This window comes from Hemitrygon akajei, chromosome 3 (genome assembly GCF_048418815.1).
Source record: "Hemitrygon akajei chromosome 3, sHemAka1.3, whole genome shotgun sequence".
In the NCBI taxonomy this organism is placed as follows: Eukaryota; Metazoa; Chordata; class Chondrichthyes; order Myliobatiformes; family Dasyatidae; genus Hemitrygon; species Hemitrygon akajei.
Genome location: NC_133126.1, coordinates 143,925,751 through 143,946,671, shown reverse-complemented (window position 1 = coordinate 143,946,671; position 20,921 = coordinate 143,925,751). Strand labels below are relative to the sequence as shown.

The following is a 20,921-nucleotide window of genomic DNA, read 5'->3' as shown; positions in this document are numbered from 1 at the left end:
GCCTCGTCAGCTGTCCATGGCAAGGAATTCCACAGATTCACCACCCTCCAGCTAAAGAAATTCCTCCTCTTCTCTGTTCTAAATGGATAGTCCTCTATTCTGAGGCTGTACTCTCTAGTCCTAGATTCACCCACTCTAGGAAATACCCTCTCCACATACACTCTGTCTAGACCTTTCACTATTCAATAGTTTTCAATGAGATCTCCCTCCCCCCCCCCCAAATTCTTCTAAATTCCAGTGAGCCACAGGTCCAGAGCCATCAAACTCTCATCATACATTAACTCTTTCATTCCTGGCACCATTCACATGAACCTCCTCTGGACCCTCTCCAAAGCATCTTTTCTTAGATAAGGGGGCCAAAACTGCTCTGTGTGATCTGATCAATGACTTACAAAAGCCCCTTGCTCTCATATTCTTGTCCTCTTGAAATGAATGCTAACACTGCATTTGCCTTCCTCACCACCGACTCAACCTGCGTTAACCTTTGGAGAATGCTGCACAGGACTTCCAAGTGCCTTTGTACCTCTGACTTTGAATTTTCTCCCCATTTAAAATGTAATCTATGCATTTATTCCTTCTACCAATGTGCACGATCGTACATCTCCCTACACAATATTCCATCTGCCACTTCTTTGTCCATTCTCCCAAACTGTCCAAGTCCTTGTGAAGCACCCTGCTTCTTCTACATTAACTCTCCCTCCACTCATCTTCGTATGGTCTGCAAACTTGGCCACAAAGCCAGCAATTCTCCCATCTAAGTTGTTGACCTGAAAAGAAGCGGTCCCAATACTGACCCCCGTGACACACCACTAGTCATGGACCGCCCATCAGAGCAGCCTCGCCTTTATTCCGACTCTTTGCCTCCTTCCAGTCAACCAATCTTCCCTCTGTGCCAGTACCCTTCCTGCAATACCATGAGCTCCTATCTTGTTCCTATTCCTGGAAATATTTCAGCCAATGCTTTCCATTCAACGCCTCATTATTCCTGAAGTGTGGTATTCAGATTTGGACATAATCCTCCGGCTGTGGTCAGATCTGTGTCTTAGTAAGGCTCATCAATATTTATTTGCTCCCAAACTCTATGCCCCTATTTATTTATACATACATAACACTCCTTCGCATTGTCAGCACTTGGGCTCAGGAACAAAACTGATCTGAATTAGATACATCAGCAGAGCAGGAGGTCAGGACAAAGCTGAAAACTGGCCTTCTGGCCGCCTCACATTGAGGTGAGCTGTCGATAAGTCTTGACTTGAAGAGTGGACTGATCATTGCAACAGGTAAGATTCAGGCTGCCTGTTTCACTGGTCAAAATTCCCCTAGTGTCTCCAGAAAAGGGCTAAAAGTATTCCAAAATTCCACCATTTATATAGGTAGCTGGCTGCTCACCGATTCATGCCACATAATTCCTTGCATTCATAAATACTCCTGCTCAGGCCCCAGGTGCAGTAAGCTACAGACATTAGATGCCCCCACTCAGCCTAGAGACAAAGTGGGTCGGAGATTCTGTGGAGAATCCTCAACTTATAACCAGCCTCAGAAATTTACCTGCACAGATTGTAGTGGAAGAAAACTGCAAGAACGTGCGTCAAATCTCCAAGATCAGCAGTAAGATGAGAATTCTCCCTGGTGCCAACAGAATCCTGGTCCACTGTGGGCTTAAATTTTGAGATGGTCACTTCGCTGAATCCTGATCACTCAGGAGAACTCTATTTCACAGATGGAACCTACAATCAGCATCGGGTCTCTCATTTTCTTTGTCCAGCAAGAACCAAGTGGGTAGTATTGGAGTATAAAAGTTGCATTGTTTGCTGTGTAACCAAAACTATGTAGTCAGCTTTGAACTTGCTATTTGCTATGCATGTAAACAATTTAGTAGGAGAATGAAATCTTAAGAATGTAGAAGACAATGGTGTGTTAATGAGAGGTAGCTAAGAGATGTAGATTAGAACATGATTAATAATAGTGGCGGATGTACTTGTGATACGCAACTATAGACCGAATGGATATGCTAATGCAACTAAACCAGGAGATTGCTATTAAAAAATGCTATGTACAAGGATCGGTGGGCAATCAGCGACTAGCTCACTGACTGTCTCAGCTTTGATTTGTAAATTAAAGTTTAATACTTCTTGAAGAATCTTCTGTGTCTCCTGGTCGTTTGTGGGGCACGAGAAACCACGACAAAATTGGCGACCGCGGCAGGACCGGAAAGAGACCCGCGGAAAGGAAACGGCAGAATGGGGACGCTTCCCAGTCCTCTAGGGACCCCCACAAGGCTAACAGAATTAAGGGTGCACCCAAACAAAAGGTAAGCGCTTTTTGCAACAATTTGGACTAAAAATTCTGTTGGTTTTGGGGAGGTCTTGGAGTCTCAAAAGTGTGGAACCACTGCCGAAGGGTCTCTCCGGTCCAAAGAATCTGGCAGAATTGGGGGTTAATAGGAGGCTCAGAGGATTGATCAAGAACACTGCAGTGAGGGTAAGTACAAATAAACTAATAAGAAGTTAAGTGAAGAAAAATTCCACGTGGTGTTGGTAAGTCCCTGTGGATACCGCTTCGTATAAAACGAAGGTCTGAACGGGCAGGGAAAGGAAAAATAGAGAAAATCCCTGTGGATACCGCTTTGTATGAAATGAAGGTCTGAACAGGCAGGGAAAGGAAAATAGAGAAAATCTTCGTGGATACCGCCTTAAGAGATAAGGGTCTGAATAGACGAGGTGCAAAGAGAAAGTTCTGTGGATACCGCTCTGAATAGAGGTCTGTACGGACAGAACAGAATAGGAAACAAGGACAGTCCAATATATAGTTTAAAGCGCTGGTAGATAGACGATAGACTAGGCATAGAATTAGAGTAAATAATATTATCCAGTAAACGAACTGTGAATCTCTGAAATACCTTAAAAAGAGAGAATAACATGACAGATAAAGGAACGGTAGTAGAGATTCTGAGCAAAAAATTCCCGATAAATAAATATGAGATCACAAAAACTTCAGAAAAATGGGAAAAAAGAACCAAAAACCTGGTCACAAAGTGGCCAAGAGAAGGAACGTTTGATGTAAGTTTGTGCGAAGAAATGGAGGGACTAATTAAAAATTACAAACCAAAAGATAAATCTAAGAAGAGAGGGCAAAAAAGAGAACGAGAAATGGAAGTGCTAAAACTCTTCAGAACGGAGGGAGAAAGGCTGAGGAGGACAGGTAGAATATTGATTACAAGCGAGGAAGACACTAAGGTGCTGGAGAAACAGCCTGTTAGAGAGAGAGGGAGGTACAGTGAGAAGCTGGCTTCAGCTCCATACCCGGATGCGAAAGAAACAGAAAAGCCCCCTCCCTATAATGAGGAAGGAACCCCTAAGCAGTGCCCCCTGCTGACGGGAACAGTGAACATGCAGGGAGAAGTACAAGTTTGGGATAATGAGGAGGAACAAAGACAATACCAGAAGGAAAAAGTGGTGATATGGAAGGAGATACAGGCAGAAAGGATAAAGGTGGAACAGGCAGCGAGAGAAATGAAAGAAGAGATTGAACGGATGAAATACTTTAGAGAGGAAAAGGAGTATGAGGAGTACCGGTTATACCATAGAAATAAACAGACTAGAAAAGAAAGTGGCTCATCAGGGCAGGAAGAGATGAGGAAGTGGAAAAAGATAGGAGATGAGAGTCTTGGAGAAACACAAGAGAGAAGGGAATCAAGCACGAGTAAGGATCATGAGGAGTCCCTGCCACAGGTGTACAGACACTGACAGGAAGAAAGAGAAGGTGACTCATTGGAGGAGCAAGAGTTAAGTGGAGAGAGAGAGGATGTGAGAATTTGTGGGGAAGAGGTAGGAGGCAGAAGCCTAGAAGAGCAGAAGGAGGCGGTCGGGGAGCGACTTGCGGAAGTAGAGAGAGAGCCAGATAAGTTACTGAGAGGGGATTGCCAGAGGAGATGCGAAAAATACTCCAGGGGCCAACCAAGTATTGAATCAAGACAGAAAGGAAGGACTCCACAGGGAGACCAAGGGAAGAAGAGGACCCCGGAGACATTTGTGTGGGAGGCAGTAAAGACATACCCTGAGACAGATGGGGAGTCAGGTGAGGAGGAGAGCCAGGGCAGATGGGAAGAAGGAGGAAGAATGATGCTGTTGTTAGTTAAAGGATCAGAACAAGTGCAGTATATCCCTTGGGGATCCCAGGACCTAGAAGGGCTGAAAAACACTCTGCCCAATCTACATGAAGGAGCAGGGAAATGGATTAGAGCAGGGGTGTCAAACTCATTTTAGGTCACGGGCCGGATTGAGCAAAATGCAGTTTCATGCGGGCCGGAACAGTCGGACGCGTGCGAACGCAGCTTTCGTTGCCTCTGTTTTTTCAGCCTGCTCTCATGTGTCTCAGTCTCTGCTATAACTACAAAGTGTTTCACTTTACAAATTCCGTTTCTTATGAAGAAGACTGCTGAATAAACACTAAAAATCCTGAAAACCTGGTACCTGAATAATCGCAGCATTAGCCATATCATACGCCATAGGCGCTTCGATTACTGGGGCCAACTTTAATAGTAATTAGATATTATCTCGCGGGCCAAAGATAATTCCACCGCGGGCCGGATTTGGCCCGCGGGCCTTGAGTTTGACATATATGGATTAGAGCCTTTGAAGAAGAAACGGAGGGACGATTATTGGCTATGGGAGATTTGAAGGCACTATTGATAAGGTTGATGGGAACCTCCAAATTTAATGAACTAATGGAAATGGCTGGCATAGTAAACTCGAACGACCTAAGAACTGATGGAGACGGGTTTGACAGAGTGAGGCAGAGGGTATGGCAGGCCCTCAGGAAGCTTTACCCACCCAAAGTGGACCCCAAAGCCTTAAAAGGGGATCCATTGGGAGACACTGAAAACCCAGCAGCCTACGTAGAAAACCAGTTGAAAAGGTGGAGACTGGAGACTGAGCAAGAGGTGGAGAATAGCTTATTTATGACCTCACTGTTCCGACATAGCATTTTGGATGCAATGCCTCCGCAAGTAAAATCCAAACTGGAGGAAGTGGTTGGGCTGACGTCAATGACCCCACAAGAATTTAGAGACCATGTAGTCCATGCGGTTGAGAAATACCGGAAACACAAACGGTTGGCTGAGCAGCAGGAAGAGGTGCAAAGAAAGTTAATACAAATGCAGCTCGAAGAACTCAAAAAGAAGGAAAAAGAGAAAAGCAAAAAGATGCTGCCAGCAACCACCGGTTCGAGTACAGCCATCGAACTGGATGAAGCACCGCTATATGGAGGAACCGATCATACTGTAAGACAAGGGCTGGAAAACCCCATGCCAATAATCGTCTTTGGAGGAGCATTCCCACAAATGCCCTATCAGGAACAGACTAAATTCAAACAGCCCAGACAGGACTGGAAGTCCCAAGGAGGGGGACAGAGGAGCTATGGGCAGAGGGGACCAGTGAGGAAACAGGGGGAAAGAGAGGTAGAGAGATTGTGCTGGGGATGTAATCAGCCAGGTCACGTGAGAAGAGATTGTCCGTTTACACTATGGCCTGTCACACACCAGCAGGAACCGATAAGAAGGGAACTAAAGTTTAGCCAAGGACCAGCCCCCACAGGCCCAAGCGGACCTGTGAACCCCTATGCGAGGTATTAGGGGTGCCCCGAGAACTCGAGTGGGAAGGGACATTACCCAATGATAACAAGGGAGGCAGACGAGGAACCCATCGTTCAGGTTATGTTAGAAGGGCAACTGACACCAATGATGATAGATACTGGAGCCACGTACACTTGTGTACAGCCACAGTATGCCCTTCACCTTCCCATGTCAGGAAAGTTTATTAAGACGGTAGGGTTCTCGGGGAGAACACAGTTGACACAGTGCACGGCTCCAGTGCAGTTGAGAATGGGAAATAAAGGAATTGTTTTGCCGGTGCTAGTATTTAAAGGAACTCCGATTAATTTGTTAGGCAGAGATGCCTTATTGAAACTGGAATTAAAATTAGAATGCACCAGAAATGGGCTGAGTGTGGAAAGAGCAGGGGCTCAATTGATAGTGCGAGAAGGCAAGAAGGCTAATGTCTTCTGGATAGGAGACATCGCAGATCAGATTCAGGAAACCTGGGAAAAATGGAAAAAGGGCGTGCAGGTTATATTACCCAGGGCTGTAATGCCCAAATCTGAGCTACATTGTACAGTGATTTTTGACGAGACTCAGAACGGGGAGTTAGAGGAGAGATGGCACCTGGAGGCATGTACCCAACAGCACCTGGCAGAGGAGGCTGTGATAATTGGAAAGCAAGGGGCAGCTTTACAAGTAAAGTGTAAAGAAAATGTATCGTTACAGCCTACAACACCTGCAGGATGAACAAGAGCAAAACGACGTGTGGGAGTAGATTGTAAGGGCTTCTGAGTCTTTTTCCCTGTCTCAGGTACATAGGGACAGGTTTTTGGCTCAGCGGCCCAGGGTAACAGGGAGAGAATACTTTGAGGTCTTGGCGCAGAAAATTATAGTTTAACCCGAGATTTGGGAATAAGTGCTTGAGTTTATTGGGGCTTTTGTGCGCGGACTCAGTCTTCTTTCTCTATGTGAGACCCTATGGGTCTCAAAGGGGGGATATATTTGAGTATAAAAGTTGCGTTGTTTGCTGTGTAACCAAAACTATGTACTCTGAGTTTGCTATTTGCTATGCATGTATCCAATTGAATGTAGAAGATAATGGTGTGTTAATGAGAGGTAGCTAAAAGATGTAGATTAGAACATGATTAAGTCAATAGGTAGAAACAATAGTGGCGGATGTACTTGTGATACACATCTATAGACTGATTGGATATGCTAATGCAACTGGACCAGGAGATTGCTATAAAAAATGCTGTGTCCGAGGATCGGTGGGCAAACAGCGACTAGCTCACTGACTGTCTCAGCTTTGATTTGCAAATTAAAGTTTAATACTTCTTGAAGAATCTTCTGCATCTCCTGGTCATTTGTGGGGCACGAGAAACCACGACAGTAGCCATATATCTAATAATCACACTCCAGGTAGGTGTACTTCAGGTATCTTCACAGCAAAGGAAATCTGCCTTCTAAATGTGATTCACTAAAATCCCCGACTTTATTGGCATGAGCTTAGAAACAAAAGTGTGAAGTGCCTAGTTTTCAGATGCTGTTCTGTCTACTAATGCCACCATCTGGCAGATAAGGCATCAAACTTGTCATTATTTTATACCTGAATGCTTGAGTAACATTTATTGAAAGGCTACACATTTAATCAATAATCTATATTCTAACTTCTCAATCTATTTCTGCTCTGTTGACCAATTTCTTAACATTGTTTACATGTTACATTTGGCTCACTGGCATTAGAAAATCTTTTTTTTCTATTTACACTTCTTTCATCCCACCAGATCCAATTATATCCACATTAGTTGATTTTTATTGTAAAAGACTAAAGGAATGCAAGCGTTTCTACAAAAGCAGAATCATAACCATTTTCATATCAAAGCAGCAAGTTTTAATTGAGTCTAGATATAATTAGAAATCTTTATAGAACAGTATCCCTTTTAATTTGTGCAAATCAGTAGTAATAATCTCTAATCATATTATGAACCAGTTTAATAATGCTCACAGAAAGATAGGGTTTGATTCTTCTTTGAAGGTAGTTTCAATGTATTCGGCTTTACAATGTCTATCAGGTTCTTATAACAGTGAATCATTTTGGCTATACAAATGATTCATTGGCACTTTAATATTAAACTGAAGAGATACTGATCATTTTAATTAATTACACACTTCCTTTTCCAAGCAGCTCGCGTCCTGGAGGTATTAAAGCAGCAAACAGCATGAACTTCAGCCCCATGGTAAAGAACAAATCAATCTGATCTCACAAAACAGCTCGAGCTGGCATTAAAAAAAAACTTGATTAGTGCAATAACCTGCAAGTTCTGTTCATTTCTTGCTGGTTCTGAGCCATATGACAACAGAATCCAGCAGGTGGCAGAGTAAAGCAAAGGAAAAGAATGCTACTCACAGGAGTGCTGCCGTCAGAGAGGGTGTTCATGCTGATGGAGGTGCTCATCTTCCCCGAGGAGAGAGAAGGAGGCGACGGGCTTCGTTTCTCCATATAGCTATGCCGGAGAGGCTCCTGTCGCTGCAAATACTCACGCCATGCTCGCTGAATGCTACATTTTTGAAATAAAAGTGAGAATTTCACTAGTGGAACTCTGTATCACTTTGAATCTAAGAGATTAGGAGGTATGCCCAGATTCCTCCTAAAACGCTGTCCCTTGGTCAATGGGACAACATTTCAGTGCATGAGGGGACAGTCCATCCAAATCCCGACACAAATCATTTCCCCTCAGATCCACATCCATCATATGAAGACCCCGCAACCCAAGATCTGTTCAATATACTGAATCATAAACATTTCTGCATAAATACCCTGCTAATAATATCAGTGATTTCGATCCATAATAGAATCATGACAATTATTCACTCAAATGAGGAAAACTAAGAGTTCTGTTTTGTGTTGATCCACAACGAACACCAATGTAAAACCTTTTATCAATATTAAGTATCCACTGCCTGTTAGGACTTCTGCCCATGACCACGTGGGTTTCCTCCCAGATTCCAAAGATGAACGGATTGGTAAGGTTCAGTAAGTTGTGTGAAGATTATGTTGGCACCAAAGGCATGGAGTCATTTGCAGATTGCCCTTAGCACATCTTTGAAATATGTTGGTTGTTGAGGCAAATGATCCATTTCACTACGTTTCCATGTTCCAATGTGCATGTAGCAAATAAGTCTAATCTCATCAAATGTCCCTTTACTAAAATAAATGTTATATCACAGGTACACCGAAGGCTTAAACCAAATACTGGGTTTAAACATATATACTTGCTCTTACAATGACAAGAGAGATAGATACCCTTTTGCTTGTGCTGTCCTATGAATATGTTGTTTTGGAGAAATTTCAGCCCTGAAATCTTTGAGATAAATAGAGGAAATGGAGATGAGAGGTGAATCAAAAATGGAGACAAGCTGAGGCGATGAAATGACAATCGCAGTGCTTGAAGTGTACTTCAAAGTATCTTATTCAATTAAATTGGCATAGGCTATTGCTACACAAGCGCTTCAAAGCAATTTCAGATGTCCAGTCTGGACCTTCCTTCCATTCTAAGTGGTGATATTCTCTGATATTCAAAACCAGTTTTCAGTATAATAGGCAAATGACAAACAACAATCACAAGTGCAAGGCAATAACCATATGCAGAGAAAATACTCAGCTCTTTGCTATTCAATGGTGGACATTACCATCAGGAAATTTCCACTGTGATCTGCTGACAGAGAACTTACCTGATTCAATTTAAAAAATACAATAGTCAAAGAGACCATGTTGCACACTACAGTAAATATCCCTAACATGCAATGACAAACACCCAGAAGGGCAAGAACAGAAGGCATAAATAGCTCTCACCTCCAAATTTCCATCGAATTCACTCATCAGTCTAATGTTAGAAGCACAGAAATTCTTTTCTGGTTGCTGGTCAAAACCCCTGGTACACATTCTAACAGAAATCCAGGAGCAGATTCAACATAAGCATTGCAACAGTTCACGATGCGAACTCACCGGACTTTCTCAAAGTCATCTAGGCTTGGGCAGTTAATGAGTTTTATTACACCATGCTTCAGCAATCTTAGTTCAGCAGTTTGCCTGCTCTGTTTTAATCTCCTCCAATGCACAAAGTGCATTGGCATCATTAAGCTGGAAAAGGTGAAGGAAAGATTAACAAGAACATTACTGGGACTGGAGGGCTTAAACTTAAAGGAGAGACTGGATAAACTGGGATTCTTTCTGAATAGAGAAGATCTAAAATAAAAGTACATATATTAAGGTGAGAGGAAAAGATTTTAAAGGAATCTGATGTGTAACATTTTCACACAGGATGAGGGTACAGGTGTCCCCCTCTTTACAAAGGTAGAGTGTTCCTATAAAACATTTCTTAAGCCGAAAAGGCATAAAGCGAAGAACCATTAACTCATATGGGAAAAGTTTTCGTAAAAGCGAAAACCCTCTCTGTAATGTAAAAACAGGTTACTAATGTAGGTCTTTTGTAAAAGCAAAGTGGCTTAAAGCGAACATTAGTAAAGCAGGGGACACCTGTATATGGAATAGGGTGCCAGAAGTGGTAGAGACAGGTACAGATACAATGATGGGAAATCATTTAGCCAGGTAGTGAATAGAAAAGGTTAAAGGGGATATGAGCCAAACTTGAGGAAACGGAAGGAGCTCAAGAAAACAATTTTGTAGGCACTGATGAGTTGGGCTGAGAAGCCTGTTTACCTGCTATACAACTCTATTGCTCTAAGCTCACTTTCTGAGTTGGTAAGGAACTAACACTGACTGACCCAGCTGAACTAAAGGCTGAGAAGGCACATGAGAACAAATGGCTGGCTCCTTGTTCGAGTTCCTAGATTAGTAAAATAGATGACGAAATTTTGCAACAGAAATAGCTTATATCAATAGGAGCTAAACTGCGCGCTGATCCCAGTGAGGATGTGTTTATGGAAAATACTAATAGCAAATCATATCTGTCAGAAAATAAAAAGACATTAATTGTCCATTCAAGCTGCTATTTCTAAAATTCACATGATCTTATACTCTTGGTAACTTAAGATTTTTAGGTGACAGGTCTACCAACCAGACTTCTGCCCATTCATCAAGAAAAAATAGTTTAAATTCTACACTGGCAAATTGAAAAATAAACTATAGTTTAGGTAAAGAAAAACAACTTTCTGTACCAGTAACAATGAAACTAAAGATTGGAAAGAAAGTTTTTCTTTTAGCTTCTTCTCTCTCAAGATCTGTCACTTTTTTAAAATAATCACTACTTCAAAAATTTGGTTTGTATCCCATTGCCAAAATTACATCTTCTCTCTACTCTCCCGTTCCTTGCAATTTCAAATGCCCATGTGTGTTTTAAACTCATTTTTTTTCCAGCTCTGATCAAGGACCCTTGATCTGAAACATCTGTTCAGCTTCTTACACCATAGATGCTGCCTGACCTGCTGAGTGCTTTCTTCATTTTCTGCTGGAGTTTCAGAAAACCATTTGGCTCACTCACACTCTGAAAGGAATGAAATGAAAGCTGATGTCCTTACTTACCTGCAGTGGTCTGTACATGACTACAGACTGTGATTGACTAATAACTGCATCCTTAGTTCAGGGACAGACAATAAATCTGTAGGCAATGCCTGCAATGTCTATATCTCAAAGAAAGAAAAATATCCCAAGATCTTTATTTTAAAAAATACCAAATGCCAGAAATTACAGAATGCAAAAACTTCTTGTAATCATTTCCTTTCCACAAATAGGATTATCCATTTGACATTTTCAAATAATAGTTCTGTTGATATTATTTATTTTTGAAATTTGATTTATACAGATTAATAATACATTAATACTCTGCCAGTTAAAAATCTTGTAACGTTAAAGGAATTTCTCTTGACTAACACTATCCCAGCTGATAATTATTTCAACACAGCTAATGAGAAAGAAAACAAGTGTCTGGTTCTAACAGCTTCTGTTCGGTTCTTCTTAAAAAGGCACAGGTACAGTAAATTGGACAGATTTATCTTAAATATTCTTCACTGGAGAGACAAAAGAAGAGCAAAAGTATGCTCTCTTTTTATCTGGAGGATGAAAGTTCAAGAGAGAGGATGCAAGCAAGGCTGACAATTCTACAAAAGATTTTGTGGGTAAGACTTGGAGAAGTGGGGAGAGTGACATTTCTTGAATCAGAGGTCAGAAAATATTTTCTACCATAACACTTGCTTGTACACTTTCTAATTTTTCTCACCTTTTCTAATGGTTAGTTATTATAGATAAATGAACAGTTTATCAATAGCATTATTCATTTACCAAATTAATTTTCTATGAAAGCTCTCAGATTTGCAACACAATAGGAAGACTAGGATTTTTAAGAGCTTCAGTTTTGACTAAATTCTACATGAACATGATATCTATCCGTGCTTCAGGAGACAGTCATGAGGAACATTTGGATCTGTTTATCTACTGCACGCACACTTTTGGAAATCGAGTCAATTCAGTTCTTGGCTTTCACAAAGATGTCAATGCTCACATGCAGCAGTGGTAATGTGTGAGTGAAGGGTTGTCTTTTGCACTGTTTAAACTTAGATTGATTAAAATTGCAAATGTTCTCATCAAAACTGAAACAAATCATGATAATTATTTTCACTTATTACTTACATTTTTGCTTTTGATTCCGGAACCCCTCTGCTGATTTGACATTTTTCGATCTTATTTCCAAAGTCAATTGGATGTTCATGGTTGCTAAAGAGAAGTTATATGCTTATTTCCAACACCAAAGCAATAATTTCTTTGCACATAATGGTGTAATACAGATTTTGTGAATTTTACGAGTCAAATCTTCTCAAAGTGTCGAATTGCAATGTAGTATGAACCAATGGCTGTGAGCATTCTAGAATTTTGTTACACATTCTTGACAAGTGGCTAAAGTAACTTGAATGACAAAGTGCATCACTGCTCATCCCAATCATGCCTCTAACTGATATTCATTCCAAAGACTTCCAAGCAAAATTTATTGCACATGTTAGCACTGTTTTCATTGAGTTGGAATACCTCAATTCCAATTATCATGGATACATAATGTATGTTTGTATGTAATGTGCTCCCCTCCCCCACCCCTTTATCATTGGACCATAGCCATCAACCGGGGAAGTAGCTGTCATTGGGTGTAGAACCTCAATAACTACATGGGTCATTTGAATGTACGTCACTGAATGTAGCTGGTCATTTGGTGCTCTCCTTCCTCAAATTCCTGTCTAATATATCTTTTTGTCTTTTTACACAGAGGCTAACTAGAAAGAGACATATCCTATGATTAAACAATACAAAACATGACATAAAGGGACACTTGTCAACTCAACTGCACTACCACAGGAGCTTTGGGTTCCAACACAACTGACAGTATACACCACACTTTATAAAATTAAATTTAGTAGCTACAATTTTCAGCACTAGCTTCTCATCCTATAAGTCTGTTATAAATATTATCAATATTATGAAGTTGATAATATTTCATGCTGTTTAAAACCATTGTATCTTCTTTTTAATTACATTGCTATTTTTCATCTTTCTGCGTGAGTAGCTTGTGGTCTATTTTATCCTCTGCCAATCCTCATTACTATCCTCATTTATACTATCCTCTCACCAAACCAACTGCACATGTTTCCAACTGAGGGTTGCTGGCTATCCTTTCCCCAGCAATTTTAATGGATTTTCAGTAAGTATTTTCTTCATATTTTGCATAAGTTTCATACCAATTAGCGAAAGCTTCAGAGATTAACATACTTACTTCTGAACAACATATTTTGCATCATGCACTTGATCCAGAGTATTCTCCAGCCTGTTCAATTCCTCCTGAGATTTGAAACAAAAACAAGCATCAACATGAAGCTAAGTACCATTTAAGCTGGTATCAGTGAGCAAATTCTAATTCCACCTGCCCCTCCCATTTTCTATGATCTTTACAATGCATCACAAGCCATCTGACAAATCATATGGCTGACACGTTCCCCAGCTATGCCAATAAAATTTGTGGGGCAGGTGCCAATAGTCCTTTTAATCACAGACATCGAAGCAGTTATGAATTGTGCCAGTCCCTGCCGTGTTGTATTTGGTCCAAATATCCTGAAAGGCAGATTTAGCAGCAGCTGAGAATTCGACATGGATGAGTTTTGCGCATTTTCCCCAAAGACCTAAACATAACTTTGACACCATTGCATATGTGCAAATCTCACATGAATAATTATGGCAAAATTGCAATTGTAACCTTGCCAGCCTGTCTGAGATTATCGCTAACATCGACAGATGTTCTGTGGCAAGCCAGCAATGTTAAAAGCCAATTACTAGCTTACATAAGCGGGCTGACAGATCAGCCTGTCAGTGGACTGGCAGCTGAATGGCAAGCTGGACATTAACACCACCAGTTGACACCACTTTCCCTACAGCATGTTCCTTCTAAGACAGCACATGAGAATCTTTCTACATGAGCAAATTCAAATACTTGTTTTAAATCATTCAATGCAGAAAGATTTTTTTTGACAATAAAGAAATACTGAACGTGCTAGATGATTAAATATAGAACATAAAAAGACAACTGATATTCTGGGGAGAAATCACTAAAGTGTAACAATTCACAATGTATTTCAGCATTTCAACTTTTACTGTGGATTTCTGATCTTCATAGGTGGTCTCTGAGGATCCAAGACTTGATTCCACCACTGCTTTATTGGTTCTGACATAAGAGACAGATCTGATTCGTTCTAGTTCATCTGGGCCCCATTGCTCACACATGCTGTGTCATTTTAGAGCTCCAAGAAGCAGTGTGCCCACAGTCAAGAGCTTTACATTGGCCTTCAGATCATTGTGGCTCTTGTTGTCTACAAATGACTCAGAAAGGAGCATGCTGAGTACAACTTACAAGAATAGTAGTTATGCAACATTGGACAACGTGGTGAACAAACTTTAGGAGTGTGTCATCCAGTGCACATTGCAGAACGCCAGGCAGCATCTATAGAGAGAAGTGCTGTCGACGTCTCGGCCCAAAACGTCGACAGCGCTTCTCCCTATAGATGCTGCCTGGCCTGCTGTGTTCCACCAGCATTTTGTGTGTGTTGCTTGAATTTCCAGCATCTGCAGATTTCCTTGTGTTTGCACATTGCAGAAACTACTTTATGCAAATTAGGTGATGCGTTTTTGGAAGTGCGACCTTAAAAGCAATAATCCAGCATGCTTGGCCTTTAGTCTTAAAAGCCTTCTGAATGCCTGGATGATATACAAGTAATACCTCAACACTCATAGTTCACCTTTTTGGATATTACACAGTGCAACAATATATTTTCCAAAGAACCAAGCAAGTTAAAAGGAACTATGGGAGGAAAGGAGTATAGCAAACATTATCCTGTCAGATACACTGATCCAAAGATTTTTCCACACAGAGTGTTGTGGCTGTTTGGAATGAACTTCCAGTGGAAGTGGTAGAGGCAGACAAAATTACATTTAAAAGATGCTTAGGCAGGTGCTTATATGGGAAGGACACAGGAGGATACAAACTTAATGTAGACAAATAGGATTTGTGCAGATAGACATTAGGGTCAGCATGGATGAAGTGGGCTGAAAAAGCTTGTTTCTATGCTGTACAATTCTATGATTCCATCTTTTTACAGAGATAAAATCTTTGGGCTGAGTATTATTGGTTTGGGACTCTGGTATCACTAGACTCCCTGTACTGCTATCTGTGAAACAATGCTGTCATCTGGGTCTCTTTAGACCAGGCAGCAACACTCTTCACACCTGGATTGGTTGCATACAGGTGAGGGAGAATATCCAGCAAAAATTCTGAGCCCTGACCAACAGGATTTGGCTGAACCTGTTCCATTTAATTAATAGCATTAGCTTTTTATGAATGACAACGTTAAGTTCAGTTCATGAGTCTGAGCCTGTTGAAAATTAGATATGCACAATCACAATTCAAATTTATTAAAGTACTGTTTGAGCTACATAAGGGCATTTATGTTTCTCAGCTTTTAAAATATAACAGATACAACTGAAAAAGATTTCAGAAAGCTATATTTATCCTTTTTCCAAATTCTGTAGTTGTTTAATTTTTATAGACTTCCACAAAGTTACAGAGCAGAAAGTTTATACTGATTCCTCTTTCTGAGTAGTGATATTCTGCTGCTTGTTTATAAATTAATTATTGCTGCACATTTTGCACAGACAGATTATTTCAGATCTCCTGACACCAGACCTGATTGATAAGAAAAAAATAAAAAGATATTTTGTAAAAGACAATCCAAGAGCTAGAGTAGTTGCATCCTGTCAGACTTCCTGGAAACACATAAGCCACAAGAATAAAACTATAAATTAAGGAAACTAAATTAGAATTGGGACAAATATATGTTTATTTATTTCAGTTTATAATGCTAAAGTCTGCAGTGATGCAGAAATCCTTACCATTATATAATGGTTTCATTAATCTTATCAATATATACATTGAACCGTACAGTGGTGATTTGCGACAATGGCCAGCAGAGATTGAGTATGTGCTGGGAGCAAATCGCAAGTGTCGCCATGCATCTATGTTGCAAGCCTATAACATACTAGCCCTAGCCCATTTGTCTTTGGAATGTGGGAGGAAACCCATGTGGCTACAGTGAGAACATACAAACTCCTCAGAGACTGCCATGGGAATTGAACCGAACGCTAACCACTACACTACTGTGTCGCACACATTATGAAGCTCCAAATTGCCAAGTCTTTTATTATTGCCTACATAATGTAAACATTTTCCCTATCTGAAGACATTATTTTTAAAGAAATATGACAGCCCAGATCATGCTCCAATCTGTGGTAGCCCCATTATAGCACAAAACTTTTGTGGATTTGTGCATATGACTTATAACCACTTGAACCCCTCAAATAAAAATTTCTGCAAAAGAGCACAGGGAGATAGAATAAAAAGGACAGTTTTCAAATGTCAGCCGCTGAAGCAAAGTTACTGTAATCCTTCAATTTTAAGTAAAGGCATTCAAACTCAGTATAAGATATTGTTTTTTCATCATTTAGTCAAAAATCTCTGCACAGACAGTAATTATTCAACTAATATCCCATTGCTATTGTTCAAGCAATTTTCTGAGCCATTATCCTGTCTGAGCATTCAACTTACAACATTTTTACTATACAAGCTGCAAATATAGGAGTCAAGAACACAGGCATTGTAGTTAGCCAGGAATTCTACAGATCAACCTGTTTGAGTTCAATAAGTTGTAGTCACGGTTATGATAAAGCTCTGTTCTCCTTTCATTGAGTAATTTGGGGGGTGGGGAACAAATAAAAAATCAAAATAAACTATTTTGGGGAATAAAGGCAGACAGGCAATATTTAAAGTCTATGTAATCCAGTTTAATTAAATCCAAAATTATAATGTTATAAAGTTCTACCTGCGGAGGGATGAAATGAGGTTTACCTGTATAAAAAAAATTTTTTAAACACACTATGCAAAGGAGGGGCGGGCTGGACACAGGATGGACAAGGTGAGAAATGCAGCATCGATTAGAAATCGAAGACTTGAACTGTTAAGAGTGGAGTTAGTAGTGAGTATCTTTACCCTACTAACTTGAAAACCTCAAGGTGAAACCCCTGGAGGAAAGACAATAGCGATAAAAGATTTATTGAAGCTACAGCTATAAGGAGACAATATTGGCAGAGACCAGTGTCCAAAGTCCCTACCATGTAGTCAGGAATTAGTTCTGCAAAATCATACCAAGAGATTTAGTCAAGTTTTTGTACAAGTCTGCAAACTTACTTGCTGTTAATAATCGATTATTTCATCCAACGAACCAAGATGGCAATCCACCCAGATGCAAAACCAGCGCAGGAATGAAATGTGTAATGCCGCAGAGGATTCAATACGATTGGATGTATAAGTTCATTTTCATAGGAAGAATCCGAATTTGATTTTCTGCGAGAACCGGTTATTTTTACACAGACTTTGATAAGTTACTGAATGAGATTTACTTTGAATAAGAGTTGTGACGTTGGAGAATTGTGAAAGGATTTAAACTGTGGATATATAATTTCTGAATTTGAATTTAAACTTGTAGTTATACTGCCTGGAACTGAAACTGAAGTTAACTCTAATACTTGAGAATAGGAATTATATTTGGTTTCCTAAGTAACTAGGAAAAAATAAAAAGGAAAGCTTAGTCTGTAAACGTTTAAATAGGGCATAACACTAGATCTAATTAGTTGGAGAAACTGGAGTAACAAAGGTTATTCTAATGAATAACACTGATTCTAACTAAACAGGAATTTGTCTTTTGTTGTGTTACGAACCCCGTAACTGGGTCACTTACCAGCAAAGATAGAGAGGTCCACTGAAATCTGATGGTACTATTTTTAAACATTTTTATTTATAAAGGGGCACAAAAGTAAGGTTAATACAAACATTCAGATAATATACGTCGTCAATTCGTCAATACTCAATCTAAAGCGTGGGTATAGTAATAATCAACAATAAGAAGTAGCTCTATCGTTTGTCTAGGGGTAAAACTATTGTCCGATGGAAATATCAAAGTCTCGGAAGTTCATACAGGTTTTTAGCCTTTTAGGGACCGCTGGGGTCTCACGTGTTGGAGAGAGAAAATAAACTTGCCAGCCTTTTGGACTCAACTCGTTGAATCGGGAACGTGGATTCCCCGTTGTCATTTCAAAGTCTTTTTCGGGGTTATCAGCCACTCATTCCCCAAGCTAGGGGAACCGGATCACACATGGCTCCCGAACAGCTTCCCGTCCTCACGGGAGCGATGAGCGATGGTCTCTCCTTCTGGTGCGTCGCTGGGGTACTGCCTCCTGCAGTCTCCTTTTTATCATGACTGGCAGATTTGTAAATGTCAATCAAGGTAGGGTGATACAATCCCCACCCCACATTGCCCGAGGGTGTCCATGTCCCTGATATCTGGCACGTACTATAGAGTTGCAATTCACACAGGTGTCTCTAAGAACAATGGTCAAATCCGTTGCATTGTCTCTCATTTCCTGGGTCCAAGACCCGAATTAATAGCGATCTTGCGATTCTCCGGAAGGAGGGAGCTGGTCCCGCACCCTTCGGCCCCTCAGAGCTGTGGTACATTCATAACACCCCCTTTCTTCAAAGTGTTTTCACCAGTGGTGAAACGAAGTAATACGGAGTCTTACAGGATTTTAGAATCTAACACAATACACAAGCTTTTCTTTTCACTACAGAGCTATACAGTTATACATTTAATTCATCATCTAAACAGGTAACGAGTACAGTGGCACTTCCTTTAATATTTTCTTTTCTCTTGTACCCGACTAAAGGCTGGTAGCATCAGATTTCAACTTAACAGGCAGGTTCCAAGGGGTTGTCTTTGTTATTCACATGCTTTGTCAAAATCCCGTACAGCCAGTTTTCCTATTTAAAAATGGCGCCCCCATTAACTATCACCTTTTTTCCGGTGAGTTTCTACGGGAGGAACTCGAGTAGTTTGGCGGGGTGAACTCCCGTCCGCCTTATTCATAGGAGTTATCTTATCAACACCGGATCCCAGACCTATTTCATTTCTACCCAATTCTTTAGTTTTAAGCAAGTTGCTATTTTTCTCTTCAGGACCTGTCATGCTATTAGTTTCCAATTTAAGATCTGCAAGCGATCCCGCTTTTCCCAGACAGCCTGTCAAGTGCTGCCTGTTCACTCCACACCCTTGAATAACAATAGCATGTGGGGCCCCGGCAGCTCTCGACTTACTCTGTAAGCGAGCTGCCGGGTTTAAAATGTTTTCATTCGATCTGGGAACTACAAACTTTCCGTTCCCTTCAATAATAATATTTATCCCCCCATGGTCGATTTCCACTTTAAGGTTCACCACCCCTTCGTGTACAAACACCTGGGAACCCTCACTTCCCCCAATTACCAGGGTTAACCCTGTCTTCACTGAACCCAGTCTATCTGACCCGAAAGGACGGCCGTCTCGTTCAGCTGAATCAGATACCTCAGACCTTTTCTGAGCTCCGTGACTAGGTTCAGAACCACGTGCATCCGCGTCTTGGACACTCTCAAATGGGACATTGACCTCTTCCAGGCTTTCAATACCCGTACCTTATTCAAATTCCAAATTCCCTTGCTCCTCCCAGCTACTCTCTGGGCAACTCCCTTCCGGAGTAAACTCAACCCCGCGGGCTGAAACAACCTCATCTGCCAACCCAGCAGACCTCTCCAAGGTAGTGGCATCCTTTTCATCTAGGACTGCCCTCATCTCATTATCGGGAACACCTTTATAACTCTCAACTTCTTCAATCAGGGCTGCCACCCCAGACAGATCATCCATGTCCAACTCTGGACCTTTTAACAGCTTTATCTGTTTCTCATCTTTACTTCCTACCTCTAGGACCTTTCTCTTCGCTAAGGGTAGATCTACCTTCTCTCCCTTACCCCCTTTCACTTTACTATTCCTCGTTTTACCACCCTCTAAACCCTCGTGGCACAGGGTCGGTAAAGACATCTCGGCCAAATCAAAACTGGCCAATTTTAAACTGCTCCCGTTCTCAGCTGCCACTCTCGACAGGCTGCGAGTGACCGCGCATGCGGTATAGCTCAGGGATGTTAGGGGCGGGGCCTCAACACGCACCGATCGGCGGGTCATAGTCATGGTTGACCAAACCTTACCCCCGGCTAAATCGTTTCCAAGGAGGACGTCCACGTCGGTTCTTGGGAATTCTGATGGCACCCCTATTTCAACTGATCCATACACCAGCTCACAATCCAAAATAACCTTACGTAAGGACATCATTTCTGTCCATTTTCCTATTCCTCTCAGGGCTACCTCTCCCGTCTGAGGTCCAAATTTTAACACGTTACCGCTAATTAATGATAGCTCCGCCCCCGTGTCTCTCCAAATCCTTACGGGAATTGGTGGGTCCCCCTCCCTTAAAGACACGGTTCCGTGTGACAGATAAATCTCAGACCCCTCGCGCTCTCTGCTTACCCGGGACCCTCTTGCCGATTTTCTGATTACCACTGCACACCCGATAGGGACCGCTGCTTTCCCTTTTTCTGGCTCCTTTCTCGGAGCAAAGCACCTAGAAGCAATATGTCCTCCCTTCCCACAATTAAAACAGGTCAAGCCCGGAAATCTCGGGCCGCCTGGCCTTTCCCCCTCAACCTTACCACTAGCTCCCGGCGGGACCTCTGCCTTAGCCGGCGGACTTTCTCGATCGTTCCCACGGTCTCTCGGGGTACTTTTATTCGAGGGAAACTTTATCCTGTGGGTTAGGGCATATTCATCTGCGAACCTAGCAATTTCTGAGATGGACTTATTCGGC

At 41.3% G+C, this 20,921-nt stretch overlaps 1 protein-coding gene across 1 annotated transcript in view; it reads right to left on the bottom strand.

Annotated features, from left to right (window-relative positions):
- The window catches only part of schip1 (schwannomin interacting protein 1), an 878,565-nt gene that overhangs the window by 675,479 nt on the left and 182,165 nt on the right, over positions 1–20,921 (bottom strand). The window contains exons 2-4 of the mRNA XM_073040992.1: positions 13,372–13,436; positions 12,243–12,326; positions 8,004–8,154 (exon numbers count right to left, since the gene is read on the bottom strand). Of these exons, the coding sequence (XP_072897093.1) occupies positions 8,004–8,154; positions 12,243–12,326; positions 13,372–13,436 (300 nt within the window). The remainder of the gene's footprint in view (positions 1–8,003; positions 8,155–12,242; positions 12,327–13,371; positions 13,437–20,921) is intronic.